This window comes from Callospermophilus lateralis, chromosome 3, assembly GCF_048772815.1.
Source record: "Callospermophilus lateralis isolate mCalLat2 chromosome 3, mCalLat2.hap1, whole genome shotgun sequence".
NCBI lineage: Eukaryota > Metazoa > Chordata > Mammalia > Rodentia > Sciuridae > Callospermophilus > Callospermophilus lateralis.
Window position 1 is genome coordinate 12,656,126 of NC_135307.1, and position 19,858 is coordinate 12,675,983.

At 39.2% G+C, this 19,858-nt stretch overlaps 1 protein-coding gene across 4 annotated transcripts in view; it reads right to left on the reverse strand.

Annotated features, from left to right (window-relative positions):
• The window catches only part of Unc79 (unc-79 subunit of NALCN channel complex), a 213,649-nt gene that overhangs the window by 17,996 nt on the left and 175,795 nt on the right, over nt 1-19,858 (reverse strand). For all 4 annotated transcript variants that reach the window (XM_076848004.2, XM_076848003.2, XM_076848001.2 and 1 more), the window contains 6 exons: nt 14,953-15,030; nt 10,667-10,756; nt 7,695-7,870; nt 6,577-6,763; nt 5,041-5,238; nt 2,833-2,910 (listed from right to left, as the gene is read on the reverse strand). In XM_076848004.2, coding sequence (XP_076704119.1) covers nt 2,833-2,910; nt 5,041-5,238; nt 6,577-6,763; nt 7,695-7,870; nt 10,667-10,756; nt 14,953-15,030 — 807 coding nt within the window. The remainder of the gene's footprint in view (nt 1-2,832; nt 2,911-5,040; nt 5,239-6,576; nt 6,764-7,694; nt 7,871-10,666; nt 10,757-14,952; nt 15,031-19,858) is intronic.

Here is a 19,858-nt window from a genome sequence, read left to right on the forward strand (position 1 = left end):
ACGGATCCTTCTCTAAAGTAGACTATATCATAGGCCACAAAACAACTTCTTTCATTATTCAATGAGATAGAAAAGAAGGGAACACTTCCAAATTCATTCTATGAAGCTAGTATTACCCTGACACCAAAACTGGACGAAGACATACATATCAAGGAAAGAAAATTTCAGAACAATATCCCTGACAAACATAGATGCAAAAATTCTCAATAAAATTCTGGCAAATGGCATAGGAAAATATATTAAAAAGATAGTGTACCATGATCAAATGGGGTTCATCTCAGGGATGCAAAGTTGGTTCAACATATGGAAATCAATAAACATAATTCATCACATCAATAGACTAAAAGACAAAAACCACATGATTATCTCAGTAGATGCAGAAAAAGCATTTGACAAAATGCAGCATCTATTCATGTTCAAAACACTAGAAAAACTTGAGATAGTAAGAACATACCTCAACATTGTAAAAGCTATCTATGGTAATCCCTAGGCCAACATCATTCTAAATGGAGAAGATTTTAAAACATTCCCCCTAAAAACAGGAATACAACAGGGATGCCCTCTTTCCCCACAGATTTCAACAATTATGGAATCTCTAGCCAGAGCAATTAGATAGAAGAAAGAAAAGAAAGAGATATGAATAGAAAAAGAAGAACTCAAAACCATCCTTATTTGCTGATGCATTATTCTATATTTATAAAACCCCAAAACTCCACCAAAAAACTTCTAGAACTCATAAATGAATTCAGCAAAGTAGCAGGATATAAAATTAACACCAATAAATCAATTGTATCCCTATATATTAGTGATGAATCAATTGAAAGAGAAATTAGGAAAAATATCCCATTCACAATACCCTCAAGGAAAAATAAAATATTTGGGAATCAATCTAACAAAAGAGATGAAAGACCTCTACAATGAAAACTACATAATACTAAAGAAAGAAATAGAAAATGGAAAGATCTACCATTTTCTTGGATAGGCAGAATTAATATTATCAAAATGGCCATACTACCAAAAGTGCTATACAAATTTAATGCAATTCTTATTAAGGTTCCAGTGATGTTATTCATAAAAACAGAAAAAGCAGTCATAAAATTCACAATAGCTAAGCTACAGAACCAACCTAGGTGCCTTTCAAAAGATGAATGGATAAAGAAAAATGTGGTACATGTACACAATGGAAAATTACTCAGCCATAAAGAAGAATAAAATTATGGCATTTGCTGGTAAATGAATGGAACTGGAGACAATCATGGTAAATGAAATAGGCCAATACCTAAAATCCAAAGGCCGAATATTCTCTCTGATATGCAGATGCTGATTCACAATAGACCAGGAAAGGGAGGAGGGAGAAGTAGAGGTTCACCAGATTGGACAGGTGGTGGTGGGGTAATAAAGGGGAAAGAATGGAGGATGGGAATGGTAAAGATAATACAATGAATCAGAATAACTTTCCTATGTTCATATATAATTACACAATCTATGTAACTCCACATCATTTACAACCATAAGAATGGGAAATTATATTCCATGTAATATGATATTTCAAAATACATTCTACTGTCATGTGTAATTAAAAAGGACAAATAAAAAATTCTTTAAAAAAGTAATGGCCTATTCATACATGGAAAAACATGGATTAATTGCAATGTGATCATTATGAGAAAAAGAAAGCAGAAAGTATAGAATGAAACTATTTATAGAAAACTAACCTATGTGACAGAAAACAGAATAGTAGCTGCCTGAGGACAGGAAGTGGTAAATAGAGGGACTATAAATTAGTAAAAGAAAACTTTGTGGAGGGGGTGTAAAAAAATCTTGATTGTAGTGATGGGTTCATGAGAGTAACATATGTCAAGACTTAACAAAATGCACCGTTTAAATATATGCAATTTGCCATATATAAATTATTACACTTCAGTAAAAAATAACACCAGGTAGAAGCATCCAATTGTCAGTCACATCATTTCTGTCACAGTATTGACTTGTGCTATATTGAGCTAGATAAAACATCTCTATACCATTTGAACCAATGAACTTGCACAGTTCTGGTAACAGTCAAGTTTTCCCTGAAAAAAGGCTGCTTTTCTTCATCACAGTGTGAGTTAACATGAAAAGTGTCTTGAACCAAGAATGAAATTAATCATGAAGTGAAATAGCAAGTCCTAAGGTTCCAAAATGATACACTCCGGCAAGTGGAAAAGGTAAGAGAGGAGGAAAGAAGAATGACCGGTAAAACAAAGAGGCAGAATGATGGAAAGGACAAGATAAATGGGGAGCTAGCAAGACAAAGGGAGTGAGAACCAAGTTCTACTTTACTTTTTAATTGTGCATCACACTAGTCTGTTCCTAATGTCCCTGGAAAGAAGACACATGCTTGAATTATTATATGCTGTATACTGACTTAATATAATATTTAAAATAAAAATTCATTTATCTTAGAGAAAAGCACCAGATAGCAGGTCAACAATTACAGACTATTTTCCTTGATTTTCCAGATATCTGTCACAAAATGAAGTACCACCAACTGATTTATACTACAATAGGGTCATTTTCAGATCAGTGTTCCGCAGTAATATTTTTATTCCTGTGCCACAAACAGTCATGGTCTGACATGGAAGAGTTGGTCACAGTGGTAGAACAAGAGCAAAAATAACAAGAACCATCTGGTAAAAGGTTGTTGAAGAAGCCTAAATCCTCCACTCCCAACTCTAAATGTTAAAACTAAATCCATTTTATTTTCTCCTTTGGAACATACATTTGAAATAAATCCACATTGGTTTTTGGCGATATAAAATGATGTATAAGAAAATTGTAAGATTGTCCTACCTTGACAAAAATGGTTGAATTGCATTCTTGCAATGCCTCCATTAAACTAATCACATGGAGACACACCATTTCTACCATCTGAAACAACAAACATGAAAGTCAATTCCACTCCCAGTGATATACTGACTTAATATAATGAACTAGTCTACAGTCACAGGCGCCTAATGCCCCTGTGCCCAGGAAGGCTTTCTGCATAATGGCCACAGGGAACCACAGAGAGTGGTGTTCATTCACCTCTAAAACTCAAACAGGAAATGGAATTTAAAAACCCTCCAGAGGTCTTGGAATTGTTCCTTTATCACCTAACTCAAGGTTGCGGAGGGCACTCAGGCATTGAGCTCACTAATCTGCACAGCCTAGGACTCACACCAGAGGACAAAGCTTGGGTCATCTCCTCCACCTTGATCCTGTCTTCCCTGTTTCCCACAGGGAATGGCTGCTTAACTTACTGCAGATCTGCCTCTGAGGCTTTGTTCTCTACTGAACAAGGGAGCCATGAAATACGACAGTTCCAAAGTACAATGGAGATGAGATCTCTCATCGGAAATGCCTGAGGCTGGATTTTTAATACTCCTGAAGGATTTTACCAGATAGGCTTATATTTTCCGACAAGATTTTCAGAATAAAATTAATTCAAATTCATTTGAAACATCATTTGTAAAAAATTCACTGGCAACACATAACATTAAAAGTAATGACAGCAGAAGGAGAGTTTTTAATACCTAGATTAAAGTGTAAGATTCCAATTTCACTGTTTTCCTGGGGTAGGGGAGCTCTGGGGGGCAGGTACCAGGGATTGTACTCAGGGGTGCTCGACCACTGAGCCACCACCCCAGCTCTATTTTGTATTTTATTTAGAGACAGGATCTCACTGAGTTTCTCAGTGCCTTGCTTTTGCTGAGGTTGGCTTTGAACTCGCCATACTCCTGCCTCAGCCTCTAATTTCAGTGTTTTATTTAAAATAACATAGTAGAATGCTTAATGTCCACTTTCTCTTCTAATCCTAGAATCTGTGATCCAATGAATTGGAGCTGTCAGAACTGTTTGTAAACCCTAAAATTTTCAAATAATGTTCGTTACATTCAACTAAAACCTCTCCCTCTATAAAATTGCAACATGTGCTTCTCTAAAACAAAGAAAGGGCTTAACTGAAGAAAATGTGTAATTCCCTTTCTAACTAGAGCTAAAAGAAAATATTTTCTATTTTAATATTCAATCAACTAAAAAATCATGTCCCAAATGCCTTTGGTGCAGAGGGCAGTATGGTTTCACGCACACTGGAATCATCAGATGGTTGCTCCGGGTCCCCCACTCCTTGTCCACTGGTGGGTGCCCCTGTAAGCAAGACACTGGCTGCTGTCCTCCTGACTGAGCACCCTCCTCTGGCATAGCAACTGGAACCCAAAGACTCCTTGTAAATTCCTCCCATGCCCTCCAACTGACTCAGTGAGGACCAGCCTTATCAATGATGTGTGCTTAGGCTAAGCATCCTCCAGATATTTCCCATGCAGTCTGGAGCAGCCCCTTTCTAAGGTGAGCCATAAACAGTAAAATGGATTTGAAATCTGGGGAGCAGTTTAAAAATCACTTCTAAGGCAACCCAAAAAGGTAAGGCTCTTTTGGACTGACTAGAATGAACTCCTGGGGTCAGTTCGCTCTTAAAAAGATGACCTGACTAAGGTTTTCCCAAATCGCTTTGGAATCCAAAAATTATTTGAATCTCCCTTCTAACCGTCTGACTTCATAGAACAATAAAACCTTAAAGGTCGAAATTTCATATAAAGTTTATTTGGCATTAGGCAGGAAAAATAAAAATTGTTTGCTTTTTACTTGCTTTGGGTTTCTAAATACTTACAATCTATAATATGATGTTTTGATACATATATATAATGTAGAATGACTAAGTGAAGATATTTAACATATGCATTACTTGTATGCTTATTTTTGGATGAGAACACTTAAAATATACCTCTTAGCAATTTTCAAGTGTCACCATGAAGTACAACAGATCTCTTGACTACCATTTGTGTTGTTTTCAACCAAATTCTTAAGCAAGTAGAATGTCCACCTTATAACAAAATAAATCCCTGACGTATTTACACAATCTGACCACTGAGATCTGTAAAAGAACAGGTGTCAGAAGGGACTGAGTGTGGTCTAGACATTATGAAACTGTACCCCAGAGGGGAGTCTTCTCTGAGAACTCACCACTTTGTTATGGGCCATTAGCTGGAGGATGCTGGGTGTCACCCTACTCCAAAACTCCAGTGCTGTCAGTATTGCCGTGAAGCTGAATTCATTCTGATTTTGCACGTTCGTAGCTACGGCACTTTGTTCGCAGTATACCGTCCAGAGCTGAGCAAAGATGAATGCGTGGAAGAGGGAGCACATGTGGAGCACGGAGGTCTGGAGAGGAGAAGACAGGGCGCTGCTGCGGGCCTCTAGCAGCCTTGCCAGGGAGCACAGCCCATGCACACAGGAGTTATCTCAGTTACAAACTCGTGACTCATCACCTTAGAACAGTCTGCTCTTCCTTGTAGGTGGGAGTGTGCTCAGAGAACAAAGCCTCTTTTCCAAGAGAGGGCATCGTCATTAGCAGAACAAATCTACTCACCCCCCTTGCTCTTTAACGAAACTGACATTCCTATCCGTAAACCATATCAGGAAGAATAATCATTCTACTGTTTTAGGATGTTTCCTCATCTGTAAAGTGGAAATAATTGTAGCCTGTTCCAAGAAGTGGAGTTAGGAGCAAACGAGGTGATACAGAACACAATTCCCAGCTCTTAATAATTACACTTGTAGCAGCAGCAGCAGCAGTAAGGGTTTTCCTTCCTCGCTGGTAAGGATTCATTGAGTAAGTACCTACAGCATACCAGGGACAGTACAAAAGACTTTCCAAAGATCACTTCTATCACTCTCAAATTATCCCCTCAATCTACTCTACAGATGGAACACAGGAGCTCAGAAAGGTTAAGTAACATACTCAAGCTCACAAAATTATAAGTACCTTGGTTAGGAATCAAACACAGATTTGGATTGAAATAGAAGAAACTGATTGATTGCTTTATTTCTTTTGGCAACCATAGATGGGTGGGTGCTCCATTTTATCAGCTTGTCATGGCCCAAAGCCCAACTGCCCCAAACCCACTGGGACCTCCCTGGACTCGTCTGAGCTCTAGAAAAGGACTTTGCCATTGTAGCTTGTTAGGAGTGTCTGGTTTGCACAAGCAGAGTCAGGATCAGTAGCTTACTTTATCCCCTTAAATACATCACCTGTCTCTATGATTTACAAAGTTTCTCTGTGCAGGTGATTCCAGGGTGTGCTTTAGGGAGCTTCCACTAGCCTTCTTATTTTCATGTTGCATTTTCATGGACCCCTAGAGATTTTAATTGGAAAGACTGCAAGAAGAATTAGAGTATAAGTTTTTCTCCTCTTCAGTCTTGATTTGGAAAACTGATCACAGAATTTTTATTATATTTCTAGCCTGGGAAGCCAACTCTTGCCTGCCTCCATAATTTATCTTCATAAAAGTAAGCCAGAAAACAATTTAGGGGGAAAAAAGACAGTCTGGGAATTTAAACAACTTTAAATAAGGCATTAGCACAAAGTTGCTTTTCTAATATCCACAGGAGGGCAAGTGACAAGATGCATTTACTTCTGAGAAGAAACATAATTGGCTGATAAGGGTTTCCATTAGCAATTTCAAGGCACATGGTCCTAGTCTTGCAGAAATCACTTACCTTTGATTGCTCTGGAAATCCAATCAGGATAACAATAAGATGGTCTGCAATATGGGAACCTGCATCCAGAGGTATGGGAAGGCAGGGAGAGGAGGCATTCGGACACACTGCGTTATGAGTGAGGGAACCCAGAAGCAGCCACGACAGCAGACGGATGTGGGAGACACACTCAATGAATTCTTTAGGTCTGTTAGAGAAGAAGGATGTGTTAAAGATGAGTTTATGTTTTCTGTTTTGTTGGATGCACATGAATGTTTATTGAAGGAAGAGATTAAAAATGAGGTCTTGCCAGCAATTACATAAAATATGACACCAAGGCGCTAGAGTATCAATCAAATGATGCATTTGTTTTCTTGTTTTTCTCTCTAATCCTGCAGCTTAGCTTCTTGAGCAAAGAACAGCCATTGGTGGCAGAGGATTAAGTATCATTCCTCTGTGGCCTGGCTGCCACTGACCTGCTTCTTTTGAACCCTTTCCTTTCTTCTCATCAGAAAGTTCTTCTCTGACATTCTCACTAGAGGGAGGGAACAGAGGAGCAGACATATACCTGGCTGCACAGTTTTCTGCACACAATTTTCTCCTCCTGCTCTCTTCACCACCCCATCCTTTCCTCTACAGGAAGACGGACCATGCAAAACAGCAGGCTCAAGTCTGCCCTGAGTTCCCAGGGAAACCTGCCTCTCCTCCAGCCCCCCTAGAGGCAGGAGCAGGGGCTTGCACCTCCTTGCACTATTTCATCCCTGCTGACACTTGGTTCCAGCTATAAACTAAGCTACTTAAGAGCACAGGCCATGCGAGTGCTAGAAATGTACCTATGGAATTATTTCACTAGTTGAAACTGAGCTAAAGTGATAACTCTGTTTTAAGTTTTCATCCTCCATGAGGATGATGGAGGTTTTCATATGTACAAGGGCAAGTTTCTTTTACTGGCAGCATCCCACAAGGTGCCCAAGGTCAGCAAATAGGTATGGGGTGGGACCCTGATTTCCATCTTCCTAACCAATCGTACTTGACTCTCATAACTCTTCAGTGCATGGCAAGCTCTGGATGAGCCCCAGGAGCCTCAGGGGCATCTCTGGTCTTGTCTTCCCTCATCCCTAGAATAATAAGGGTCTCACCCTTGCTGCATGGCAGAAGGAGGGTGGTAGAGCCAAGGCAGATAGCGGATCACGGCTTTGTTATCTCTGTGGTTGCCCCGGGAGATTTCCATAGCAGCAATCTGAGCCAGACCCACTTTGAGGTGTCCGCCAAATGTATCTTCATGCAGAGGCTGGGAGCATGTCTTCATGTGGCTCTGCAAAACCAAATGATATTTTGTGACTTTGGCAGACAGTGGAGACATGCCAGACACTCTTCAAACATCAGGTTGTCCCTTCCCCTCCCATCACCACCTCAAGCCCACAACCTGATTAAACTAGAGTGGTTTCACATCGTTTTTTGGACTAAGTAGGGAAACATTCCTCAGCAGGACCCGTACAGCCAGAATGTCTGATTCCTGCAGCCTCCACATCTCGCCTCCATCCATCCCAGCTCTAGCTGCACTGGCTCTGCTGTTCCTCTGCCTGAAATACCGTCCCTGCCCTTTTCATCCATTTGTTCAGATTTTAGCTCAAGAGTTACTTCCCCTAGGAAGCCTTCCCTGAATTCCTTGGCTGGTCCATGCCACTGTCTACTCATTCTTCATACCAATTGTGAGTCATAATTTCACTTTGGTTTGTGTGAAATGTTCATTAAAAATTCAGCTTTCTAGTAGACTATAAGTTAAGTGGGGGCAGCAATTATGTCTGCTTTGGCTCACTACTGCAGCCCCAATGCTAGAACAGAGCTAGACACATTATAGATGCTCAATACATATTTCTTAATTAATTTTGAAAGCTTTATGCTTAGTGTGGCTTAATGGGAAAATACAGTGAATTGGGACTTGAGACCCACTCCTGTCTTAACTAGCTACATGGTCTGAGAGAAACCACTTGCCATTTGACCTTTCTGATCTGTTTCCTAATATGCAAGGTCAGATGGTTGGATTATGTCTACAGTTTCCAACCTTTTAATCATCATGGATCTTTGTGTGTGTGTGTGTGTGTGTATGTCTGTGTGGTACTGGGGATTGAACCCAGGGCCTAGTGCATGCAAGGTAAGCACTCTATCAACTGAGCTATATCCCCCACCTATGTTTCTTTCTTAATATTTTTTGAAAATGTCTGCAAAACAATCTCAAAATGCTTGAGTAATAATCATTTCCTCTTCTTTATGCATCAATGTCATTTAAGTGTGGGCACCTATATTCAGTAATTAGTAACCAGCATGTGACCAAATGGTAGGGAAGTTTTCTTAAAAATGACTGGGGTTGGGGCTGGGATTGTGGCTCAGTGGTAGAGCACTTGTCTAGCAAGTGCGAGGCCCTGGGTTCGATCCTCAGCACCACATACAAATAAATAAATAAGATAAAGATATAAAATGCATATTCTTGCTTTAAAAAAAATTACTGGGGTTAAGCTGGGCACCTGTAATCATAGCAGCTCCAGAGGCTGAGACAAGAGGACCACAAATTAAAGCCAGCCTCAGAAAAAGCAAGGTGCTAAGCAATTCAGCAAGACCCTGTCGCTAAATAAAATGCAAAACAGGGCTAAGGATGTGGCTCAGTGGTCAAGTGCCCAAATTCAATCCCTGGTACCCGCCCCCCTGCCACCAAAAAAAATGACAGGGTTTACACATGATGAGAAATTTTCAGCTTATTTTTAAAATTATAATTATTAATGCGTTAATTGTACAGAATAGTGGCTTTCACTGTGATAATTTCACACATGCATATAACATACTCTGATCATTATCTACCTTCCCTGTTTCCCTATCTTTCCTCTCCTCCCACCTCCCCCATGTCCCCTCTCTTATAATCCCCCTCCTACTTTCATGTAATTCTTTATTTTCTTCTCTAGATTACACATAATGAGCTTAATTTTGATTCTCCTTTGCACCTAACATTTGCAAATTTATCACTGTACCAAGATCATCTAAGCAGCGTCTAAAAACTAAGCTCAGTGAAAAAGGAACCACATTTTTAGCTGTTGAACTTCTTGGATCACTAAGTTCTTGTTTATCAAAAAGAAATCATTCAGTGCTAAATTGCAATTTGGCTGCTCTTTGGATCATGTTTGGATTCTCATCTGCCCTCCATCCAGGGCCTTCCTCAAGACTTTCATATTATTAATCTTTTGGCTCCCTGGTTGAATCATGGAAGAGAAGTGAACCCATATCAGTTATTCATTCCACCTTGTAAAACAATCAATAAACTCACCAACTTCACTGAGATTTTGCCCATATGCAAATTAAATTTTGTTCTCTCCCCTTCTTTAATTATTTTCTTTTTTAAAATTTTTATTAGTTATTGATGAACCTTTATTTATTTATTTGTTTATACATGGTGCTGAGAATCGAACCCAGTACCTCACGAATGCTAGGCAAGTGCTCTACCACTCAGCCACAACCCCAGCCCCTCTTTAATTATTTTCTTGAAGAAGATAACTTCAATTGCAGATAAAAATAATAAATGGCTATGTCTGCATAACGTGCTACTGTGTAAGAAATTCTCTTTGCATACATTATTTTATATAAACCCCATAACAATCAGGCAAGGGAGGTGTCATAGACTCACTTTGCAAATGAGGAAACTGAAGTTCCAGGGAGTTAAATGACTCCATGTGGCACAGTAAAAGGAGATGGATTGGGAGTCACAACAGCCTTAGGTTCAACTACTTATTAGTAGTGTCACCTTGACCAAAATGCTACATCAGACCAAGCCTCAGTTCCTGCATTTGTAAAATGGGGATAATATTATAATAGGGATATTGTGTGAAACTGAACAAAAGGCAAAAATAAAGGTGTGTACACAGCTCATGTCATATTACTATCCTTTCTTCTTTTCTTTTTTTGCAGAACTGAACTCTAGTTCTTCAGACCCCAAGATATGGGCTCATTTAACAATGTTCCAGCTGCCTCCCCAGGTACCAATAAATTCCCCACATGGTCTGTTTAATCTTTTAAAAACATTTTGCATTTAGTGAATCTAAGATATGAGCAGATGGGGTCCTACCTTCAGTCTGGTCAGTGTGTGCATGTCCGCCATGAAGTCCAGCACTTCACCAATGGACTGCCGCACGCACTCCATGGCTGCGGTCCCACACTGAAACACAAGCACACGACTGGCCACAGCTGCATTTCTGTCCAACCCACTCTAGCTGTACACTCTTTGCTAAGGACTTGTTGCATTTTCTGGATTTCTGACTCACTCTACCACCCAGCTTAGTCTGTGACTGTCTGCCCATGGTTTGGGCAGAAATTACTCAAAGGTTTGTGGCAGAGTAAAGACACAGGGGCACCTTCCAGGGGCAGAGTTAAATGCTGTTTCCCCTGGGTAATGAGACTGATTTTTGCTTATATTTAAGCTGGTCTGTACACATGAATTATACATAATGCCATTATCACCTCAAAACTACTGTTAACACTATCACTCTGGGGAAATCTAAAATGTAAGTAAAATGTGTTACCAAATTTCACCACCAGAATCTTATCTCTTTAAATGTGTGCAATATATATTACTAACTAAATATATATAAACATTGTTTTGCTGACTCAAAAATTCTTATGTTCAAGTCAAGTCGCTTACAACTTAACTTCATGTAGATAGTCAGGGCACTACTAAATAGACACAGGTATCCATGTCAAGTTCTTGCTAGAGATAGATAGGAGAAAGAAACAAAAATGGTCACCTTCTGTACATACCTAAAGTATGTTAGGGAACTTTTAAAGGAAAATAAAGCATGTTTGTGTTTGAGGTTATTAAGCAGCAGAGACCTGCCTTCTCGGGGAAATGCAGCAAATGTAGGATTATAAGCAAAGCAAAGGAAAATGAACAGACAGGCTGCTACATCAAAGCCGTATGAGAGAACCCACACATCAGGCCGGGTATAATGTGGATCAAAAGGAGGCAGTCTTTGAAGCGGTATGAATACCATGCTAAAGGCTTCTCTTGGCTTTCTTTAGGAAAATCTGGAACATTATAGACTTAACTAGCTCACCCAGTGGCTCTCATTTTCCCATATTCATGTAAATCTGCATAGCACTGAACTCTATCACCTCCTCTCTCTTCTAGAATGTTACGCTTGTCAGTTCTTCTGACAGGATAACAAACAGTAAAATAAGGCTAGTGGCAGTCTGTCAGAGTGTTTTCCAAGCATTTCATATGTTCTAAGGTTTTCTTCTTTTAATTTGAATCAAGTGAAGGAATTGTAAAAGGTTATTGTGTTCCTGCTTTTGCAATATGAATCCTTCTGTGCAAGGAGGATTTCCCCCTGGTTTATTCCATTTTCTTTGACCTTTCACACATCATGCAAATAGGAGCATAGACTCTGTTCTTGAATTTCTTGAAAGGGATTTGTTTCTTTCATAAGCAGTATTTTATACCAGTTCAACTAGGCAAATGTCACAGAAAGTCATTACCAGGAGCATTATTCAATACTCACCTTTTAAGTCTGAATCTCAAGAAATGAGAGCAAAGACTTTACTATTACATAGGTATTTTGCTCTAGAGACAGCAATTATGCCCAGTAAAAGCCTTAAAATCCACTTTTTATTCAGGATGTAGGGAGCCAGCTACATACACAAAACAAAATAGGTAATTTACAATCCCTCTTTTTCTACTTTGTAAAGCAGAAGTATAACTTAGATGTGTTATTTTTAAAAACAAAACAGAACATAAGGAGTCAAGCTCCATTTGTTTCAGAGGCCCATATTCATTTCAATAGGAAAATGATGAAAAAGGAGTGGAAAAATGTACTCTAACCTCAGACACAGGAATTGAAGCAGAGCACACACAATTCTTCTTTAAAACCTATTTGAGGTTTAAGTTACATTTCCTAATTATAAAAGAATGTATGCTCATTGTAGAAAATTTGGAAAATACAAGTTACTAAAAAGAATAATTAAAATTACTGTAATCCTAATACTTGTTCTCCTCCTCTTTGAAAACTAACCGTTAAAATTTCCTTTCAAGTTTTTTGAATGCATATAAAAAAGCACAAATATGCATAATATTTATAAGATTGAAATAACATTTTGCTAATTTGCTTTTTAATTAAATCCATCACAAGCATTTTCCAATTACTTAAATATTCTTTGAAACATTGATTTAGTAGCCACATTGTAATAGTCAGATGTACCTTACTTTATTAAACAAAACTCTAATATTGGACACTTATTTTTGTTTCCATATTTTTGCTATTTTAAGGGATGCTTTACAATATATACCTGCTTATAAATCTTTTGATGCATATTTATTTTCTCAAATATATTCCTAGAAGTAGTTTGTTAAACTGTACTCTAGTAAAGTTGCTTTCACTACCACCAACAGCTAAAATGCTTGTTTCCCTTCACCATAAATAAGTTTAATCATCAAGAAAACTCTGGGATGGGGGTACCGGCCACAAGGTACAAAACTTCAGTTATGCAAGATAAATAAGCCCTGGAACTCTACTGGGCAGCACAGTGCCTGCAGTTAGCAATGCTACCATGAACGTAAAATTTGTCACAAGGGTTGATCTTATAATATATTAAGTGTTCTTATCATAATAATAAATAAGCAAATGGGGAGATGGCAGATAAGGAGAGATTGTGCTGTAACAGTTCCACAGGTATATTCCATCTCCAATCATCAATCGGTATACATTAAGGATGCAGTGCTTTTTATATCTGTCTTCACCCCTCCACCCCGCCCAGCCAATTAAGGTCAACTAGACGCTAATAGAGGGATTTTTCCCTTCCCTTAAAGCAACTATTTTTAAAAAAGAAAAATAAGGGGCTGGGGATGTGGCTCAAGCGGTAGCGCGCCCGCCTGGTGTGCGTGCGGCCCGGGTTCGATCCTCAGCACCACATACAAAGATGTTGTGTCCGCCAAATACTAAAAAATAAATATTAAAAAAATTCTCTCACTCTCTCTCCCTCTTTCTCACTCTCTCTTTCTTTAAAAAAAAAAAAGAAAAATAAATCTACTGATTTACTGGCCAATTTTAATTTTTATATTTTCAAATACTCTTTTATTTTGCTTTACTTTTATTTTTATTTTATTAATTTATAATTCATTGATTACATGTAAGGGTAAAAGGTCAAATGGCTTATTAACTGGTCCTTGGAAAGGTTCTATATGTGAATCCTACAACTGCTGCTTTGTTGTTGTTACTGAACATTTGCCTTCTACTTACTGATTTCATTAAACCTTTTACATATTAGGGCTTTTTTCCCCCAAACTATCATAGGTAGCAAATATTGAGTTCTAAAGTTAATCAATCAGGAACACTGAGGGTGCCGCAGAGGGACTGGCCACTTCCCAGAGCCACTTTTCTTCTTCCCTAGAACACAGGTAGATCAATTCCCCATCCTCTCTGGCTGTTAGATGTGTGTGCTTATGTGACTGGGCTCCAGCCAACAAAATGTGAGTAGAAGAAACATGCACTTCTAGACCTGACCCATGAAAATCTCCCATGTACCTCATTCTCTTCTCTTTCCCCAACCACCAGTGAATGGCAGAGGACTGCAGATGGAGGAAGAAACCTGAGCCCTGAGCCTATGCTTGGTAGTTCCTTTCCCTTGACATCAGCGTGCTCACTTAAACTTCACAGGAACAATAAGTTTCTTTGGTGTTAAATTGCTGGGAATTGGGATTTTATCTCATAGCATCTTTCATTACCCTAGTTACTACAAAGAATACTTAAAAAACTTATATTATTTATTTTTTTTAAATTTTTTTAATATTTATTTTTTAGTTATCGGTGGACACAACATCTTTGTTTGTACGTGGTGCTGAGAATCGAACACTGGGCCGCATGCATGCCAGGTGAGCATGCTACCACTTGAGCCACATCCCCAGCCCAAAAAACTTATATTATTAAAAGTATAATAATTCTACTCCAGAAATCTATAAGAAGTAATCCAAAGTACAAAGATTTATGCACAAAGGTGTTCATTGCATATTAATTACAATCGCAGAAAATAATAAAAAGTATCCAACAATAAGCAATGTTTGTTAATATTATTTTTAATAGATATTATAGGCAACGAAATCTATGCATTACTAACGACATAGCTGGCACTGTCTGAATATGCTTTATGTGAATCGTCTCAGTCACCCTCAGCCTGTACCTTAGGCCCAGTTATAGCTTATTCTACAGATGATGCAAATCAAAGAATCATAGGTTAAATAATTTCACAAAATCACACAGCTAGTAAAAGCAGGCCTCAAACCCTGGTGTGACTCTAAAGCCTACATTCATAACCACTATTTTATTAAATGCAAAAATGCAGACAATTAATTTGGTCAGGACTTACTCCAGGGACAGAGGCTATCATCTGCTTGCTCAGGATTGTTGATTCAGCTAGTTTGGTTCCAGCATCTGCACAAATAAACTAATAAAAAAGAAAGGATAATTATTTTTAAGAGTATTTGAACAGTAATAAGTAATTTGTAATTTTATTAAAATGGCTTAAACTCATTAGTGTTTACTTTCTTGACAGTCTGCCCTGGACATCTCAGTTAATCATGTTAATCATGACAATTCATTCCTATCAGCATAGAAATGGCATGAGCGTGCAGATTTTACTTTGCCCAGAAAAACCAGGTGGTATTGAAATGGTGCGTTCAATCATGGAAGAAATAAAAGATGTCAACATTGTCAGAGTTACTCTGGAGTCAATCTATTTATTATCCCCCCACCCCAAGAGGCACTTGAATTCAGGGGTGCTCTATCACTAAGCTACATTCCCACCCTTTTTATTTTAAGACAGGGTCTCACTAAGTTGCCCAGGTTCGCCTCAAACTTGCGATCCTCCTGCCTCAGCTCCCCCCACAAGTCACTCATTCTATTTATTATGTAGCACTTTTTGGCAGTTACTATTAGCAAGGTTTCATAGATTTTCATGACGTCTGTCATTACAGTATGTATTCAGAATGAAAATAGAAAGTCAGCTTCAGAGCAAGTGCTCTGCCTATTTCATCCCCTCCAAGGATCCTTGGTGTCTTGTCTTCCTCCCCCCACTTCATTCACATGTCTCCTCTGGGCCGAGAATAACACCACTCGTGCTCCACATACCCACATGACTTTTTACATGTCCACTGCAAGAGCCATCACATTAGACGGTGGCAACCTAACAGTCTATTTCTCAGCTGACCATAAGCTTCTCAAGAACCCAGCCTTCAAGTACCTCTCCTCAGCACTAGCTAGTGTCTGGCATCCCAGAGGGGCTCAACAAGAGTTTAAGAAAGAAGCCAATTAATCAATTTTGACTTGAGATCATACTGAAGATAGATGTGCCAGATTACAATTTAATTTGCTTCCTTACAGATTTTGGCAGGTGTTTCCCACTTAATGTAACATTCAACTATTTACTTATAGTTTTTGGAAAGAAGTTAAACAAGGTCTGAAAAGTTGGCTATGAGTCATTTACTCTTGTTTAATTTTTCTTCCTTGGCCTTTGGCCAGTAACCCTTTGAGATCTGAAGCTGCTATGCAGAGTCCAGAAGCTCTGAAGAAGTTTTGACACCAAGAGCTCTTCCTTCTCATCTATGCAGAAGGCACAGGGAAGCTGGATGGGTCAAGACCACAAGTGCAGCCAGGTAGCCTTCTTCCCTGCAAACTGGGAGGAGTAACACAGACTAGGGTCACACCGAAAATCTCAGGGAGGCCTGCTGAGGAGCTCTAGAACAAGGGAACAGAAACTAGTATATTGTCTGGCTAAGTAGGGGCCCAAGTCTAAGCACTACTTTTGGACAGCAGGTTTGGGCTAACAAGGCAAAAGCCTTCTGAGGCCAGGAGCCCTGAGAATTCTTGCATAATGACTAAGAACTGGTCTTCAACTTTGGGATATGTGGTTTTTCAGGAAAGGTGTTTAGGTACAGGTAACCAGGCTTGGGGCAGAGGGTAGCAGGCAGAGCTGTCCTGGGAGTTGCATGACAGAAGTGGATACCAGTTCTCCTCATTAACATTTTGTCATTTCCATTTGTTTCAAATGCTATTCCTGAATGTGAGGAATGTATTAGGCCAGCTACTCTGAGTCTGGAAAAGAAAGTAGCATCTGGGATTATCCTGGGAATGCCTAAAAATTTCTAATATCTTATTCAGGTATGCTTATGTCTTTTCACCTAACTTAGATTTATTCTAATGCTGTATAAGGAAAAGTGACTAAATCAGGTTTAAAAACTGTGAAGCTTTTAACTTTGGCCAAAACCTGTAAGTGAAAAAATAAAACAATAACACTTGATAGAAGGACCAAGAGAAAAGCAGCAGGAGCACCCCAACTTGACCTCCTGACAGATGCTGCATGTTTTCACAGAGACAGTATTTTCCAAAGCTCTCCGAGTCTGCAACTGGAAGCAAATGACTTATACCTAAGTCCAAAATCTTAGTCAGGACACCAGCATTCATTTTAACTAATTTATTTACAACAGAAATGCAACTGCACAGCTAAGAGAAGCTACAGGGAAGACAGAGTACACCTAATGCATGAGGTATGGGGTGCTTAGAGTTGTTCCTTTATGTATGGTTCAAAGTCTGGGCCCCCCAATGGGTGCTTGCATGCCTGGTGGCCCTTGATGGCAAGACAGGATCTGCAAAGAAGTAAAACATTCAAGCACCATTGTGTGCCTTCAGCAGGCACCTTCACCACCTGCCGCTCTCAGTAAACCAGACTGAGGACAGTGTGAGCTCCTCAACAGCATGTAAGCAGTCACCACCTGTCAGATCTGTGATGTCTTGTGCAAGTCCAAATCAATCAAAAATTACCCTAAAGTAATGGAGGTGCCTCAAAGAGCCCAGCATATGAAAGACTTTACTTCATTATGGCTGCCAACCACAACTGTAAAGAACTCCACCAGATCTGCACAGAACTACTCCAAGTATAAAGATATGACTAAATAAAATCAGAGTGGGGAATGATAATTGCTGTAGAAAGAATTCCATACTTTCAGAGAGAGAAATATGACACTGAAATATGCACTTCTCCAGGAGTACAAAAGAACACAAAAGAAACATGATATCCATTATGTGTCATTACTAAATTCATTATCAAAATGATACCCAAAATAGTATCTCCACCTCTCATCCCAGAGAGTGATTAGATTGTGATGAACCTAACTGATATGAACAACTCCACTCAGCAGTGACTGTGAATTAGAGACAACAGCCGTGCCACAGTCATTTCTTTGTCATCCAGCCCACAATCAATCTATTTTTAAAAGAAAACCTTTTACCAACATGACTTCTCATAACTTGAATATGCAGGTATATCCCACAGAGTGGGAGTGGTACATGCAAATTAGCAGAATATCTGCTCTTGAACCATAAAAGAGCTGGGGGAAATTCATTTTGACTTGAACTTAGTTTTTATGATGACTTTCAGTGGATTATTGCTCTATTATGAATGCTTTCCTTTAATCCATTTCAAGGACAATTAGAATAATCTCTCACACATCAAATATCTATAGCAAACCAGCAGAAGACAAATGTTTAAGCCAAGGCAAAAATGTTACTAAATTTGAATTAAAAAATAACATGACAGTCCATCTGTCCCAAGTATAGATGGAGAAATGTGGCTTAGTGGTTGACAATTTTAGATTCTGAAAAGGGTCATTTTTTTTCTATTTGTCAAATTACTTCCTGTCTGGGTGCCTTTTTTTCTTTGGGGGTGGAAAAAGTCCACTTGAGAATTTAAGATCACCTGACTTCACTGAAAGAAATATAACAGCAACAGCAAACAAATAATAACAGACAACCACAAGGAGAGGCTGGGCAATCTCCCCTGATGTCAGGCCCAGGCAGAATTGATGGGAATTAAAAATCAGACTGGTGGCTGGGATATAGCTTGGCTTAGTTGGTAGAGTGCTTGCCTCGCATGCACAGGCCCTGGGTTCAATCCCCAGCACCACAAAAAAAAAAAAAAAGAAAAAAAGAAAAAAAGAAAGCAGACTGGTGGAACCTGTTACTGCCTTGGAATGTTTAGATTTGGTAACCCCACATTCCTTGGGCAAGTGTTCCAGTGTCCTCTGAGGGGTTTCTTGTACTGCTAGAGTGTCTGGTAAACAACAAAGGTATGGCCTGCCTGAGAAGACGGTAAGGTTCCACTTCAGTAAATGTACCCGTCTACTAAGGTACGAACTAGAGAAGTAGATGAAACAAACAGTGGTTCCTCACAGGGTAAAAGAGTCACTGGTGAGCCCAAGGCTGGGGCAACTGCGTCTTCTCAGTGATGGAACCAGTGTTCATGGGGTTCACTGGGGTAGTTTTCCTCCCATTTATTCTTTTCTTTTCTGTTTTCCAAGGACATTTTCAGCTGAACAGACATGCCTCTACTGCCTTCAGACTGGCCACTGATGATCCATGAAGAAAGTCTGGAACCATTCTGTCTGTGCTGTAAGCCTGGTTGTCCAGGTGCCAGAAACTGACAGTGCCCATCAGTAAAGAGAACACTTCCCTTGAGTCCAGCCTAGAGCCTCCAGCCTAAGAGGAGCTATGAGAGAGCAGGCTGCCACCTCGGTCATCCTCCTGAGAATAGTATGAGGGTCCAGGCAATCAAGGACAAGAAAAAAGAAACTAGGAAACTCACAGAAAGATGCTCTGGTCATGAAGAGGGATAAAGGTGCTCCTCCCTCACCCCATGGAGGACTCCATAATTTGGGCAGAAGCCCTGGGTGGGAAAGGGAACTACTCTGTTCTCAGGGTATGCCTCCCTTTCATTCTCTCATTAATAATGGAAATGATTTTCTCTAAGAGGTTGTAAAAGAAGGATGTGTTACTTCAAAATGGTATGATTTTTAACTCTTTTTTTTTTTTTGCCAGAAAAGGATGAAACATTATTCAAAAAGTTGTACATCATGGGAAGAAACTTAAAATGTCTTCAAAACACTTCTCCAATCTGAATAATTTTACAACTTGACTTTTTAAATTTCACAATTCAATGACTGTGTGTGTGCACACATACATATTTAAGATGAAAGTGTTACATTTGAAACAGAAGATGAAATTCATAAAATACACTTAGAAATGTCTACTTTTTGCCTTCTTTCTTCCTAAAGCTAATTTGTTTTTGTTATTTATTCACCTAATTGTGGTGCAATAATCACTGTTTTCATAGTTTCCTTAAGCATTAAGTAATTTAAACTGCCAGTGTTCTTTTGCTGTTTAGTGACAAGTGCTTATTATGGTTGACTAACGTACTTCATAGAAATCCAGCCCCCAGCAGT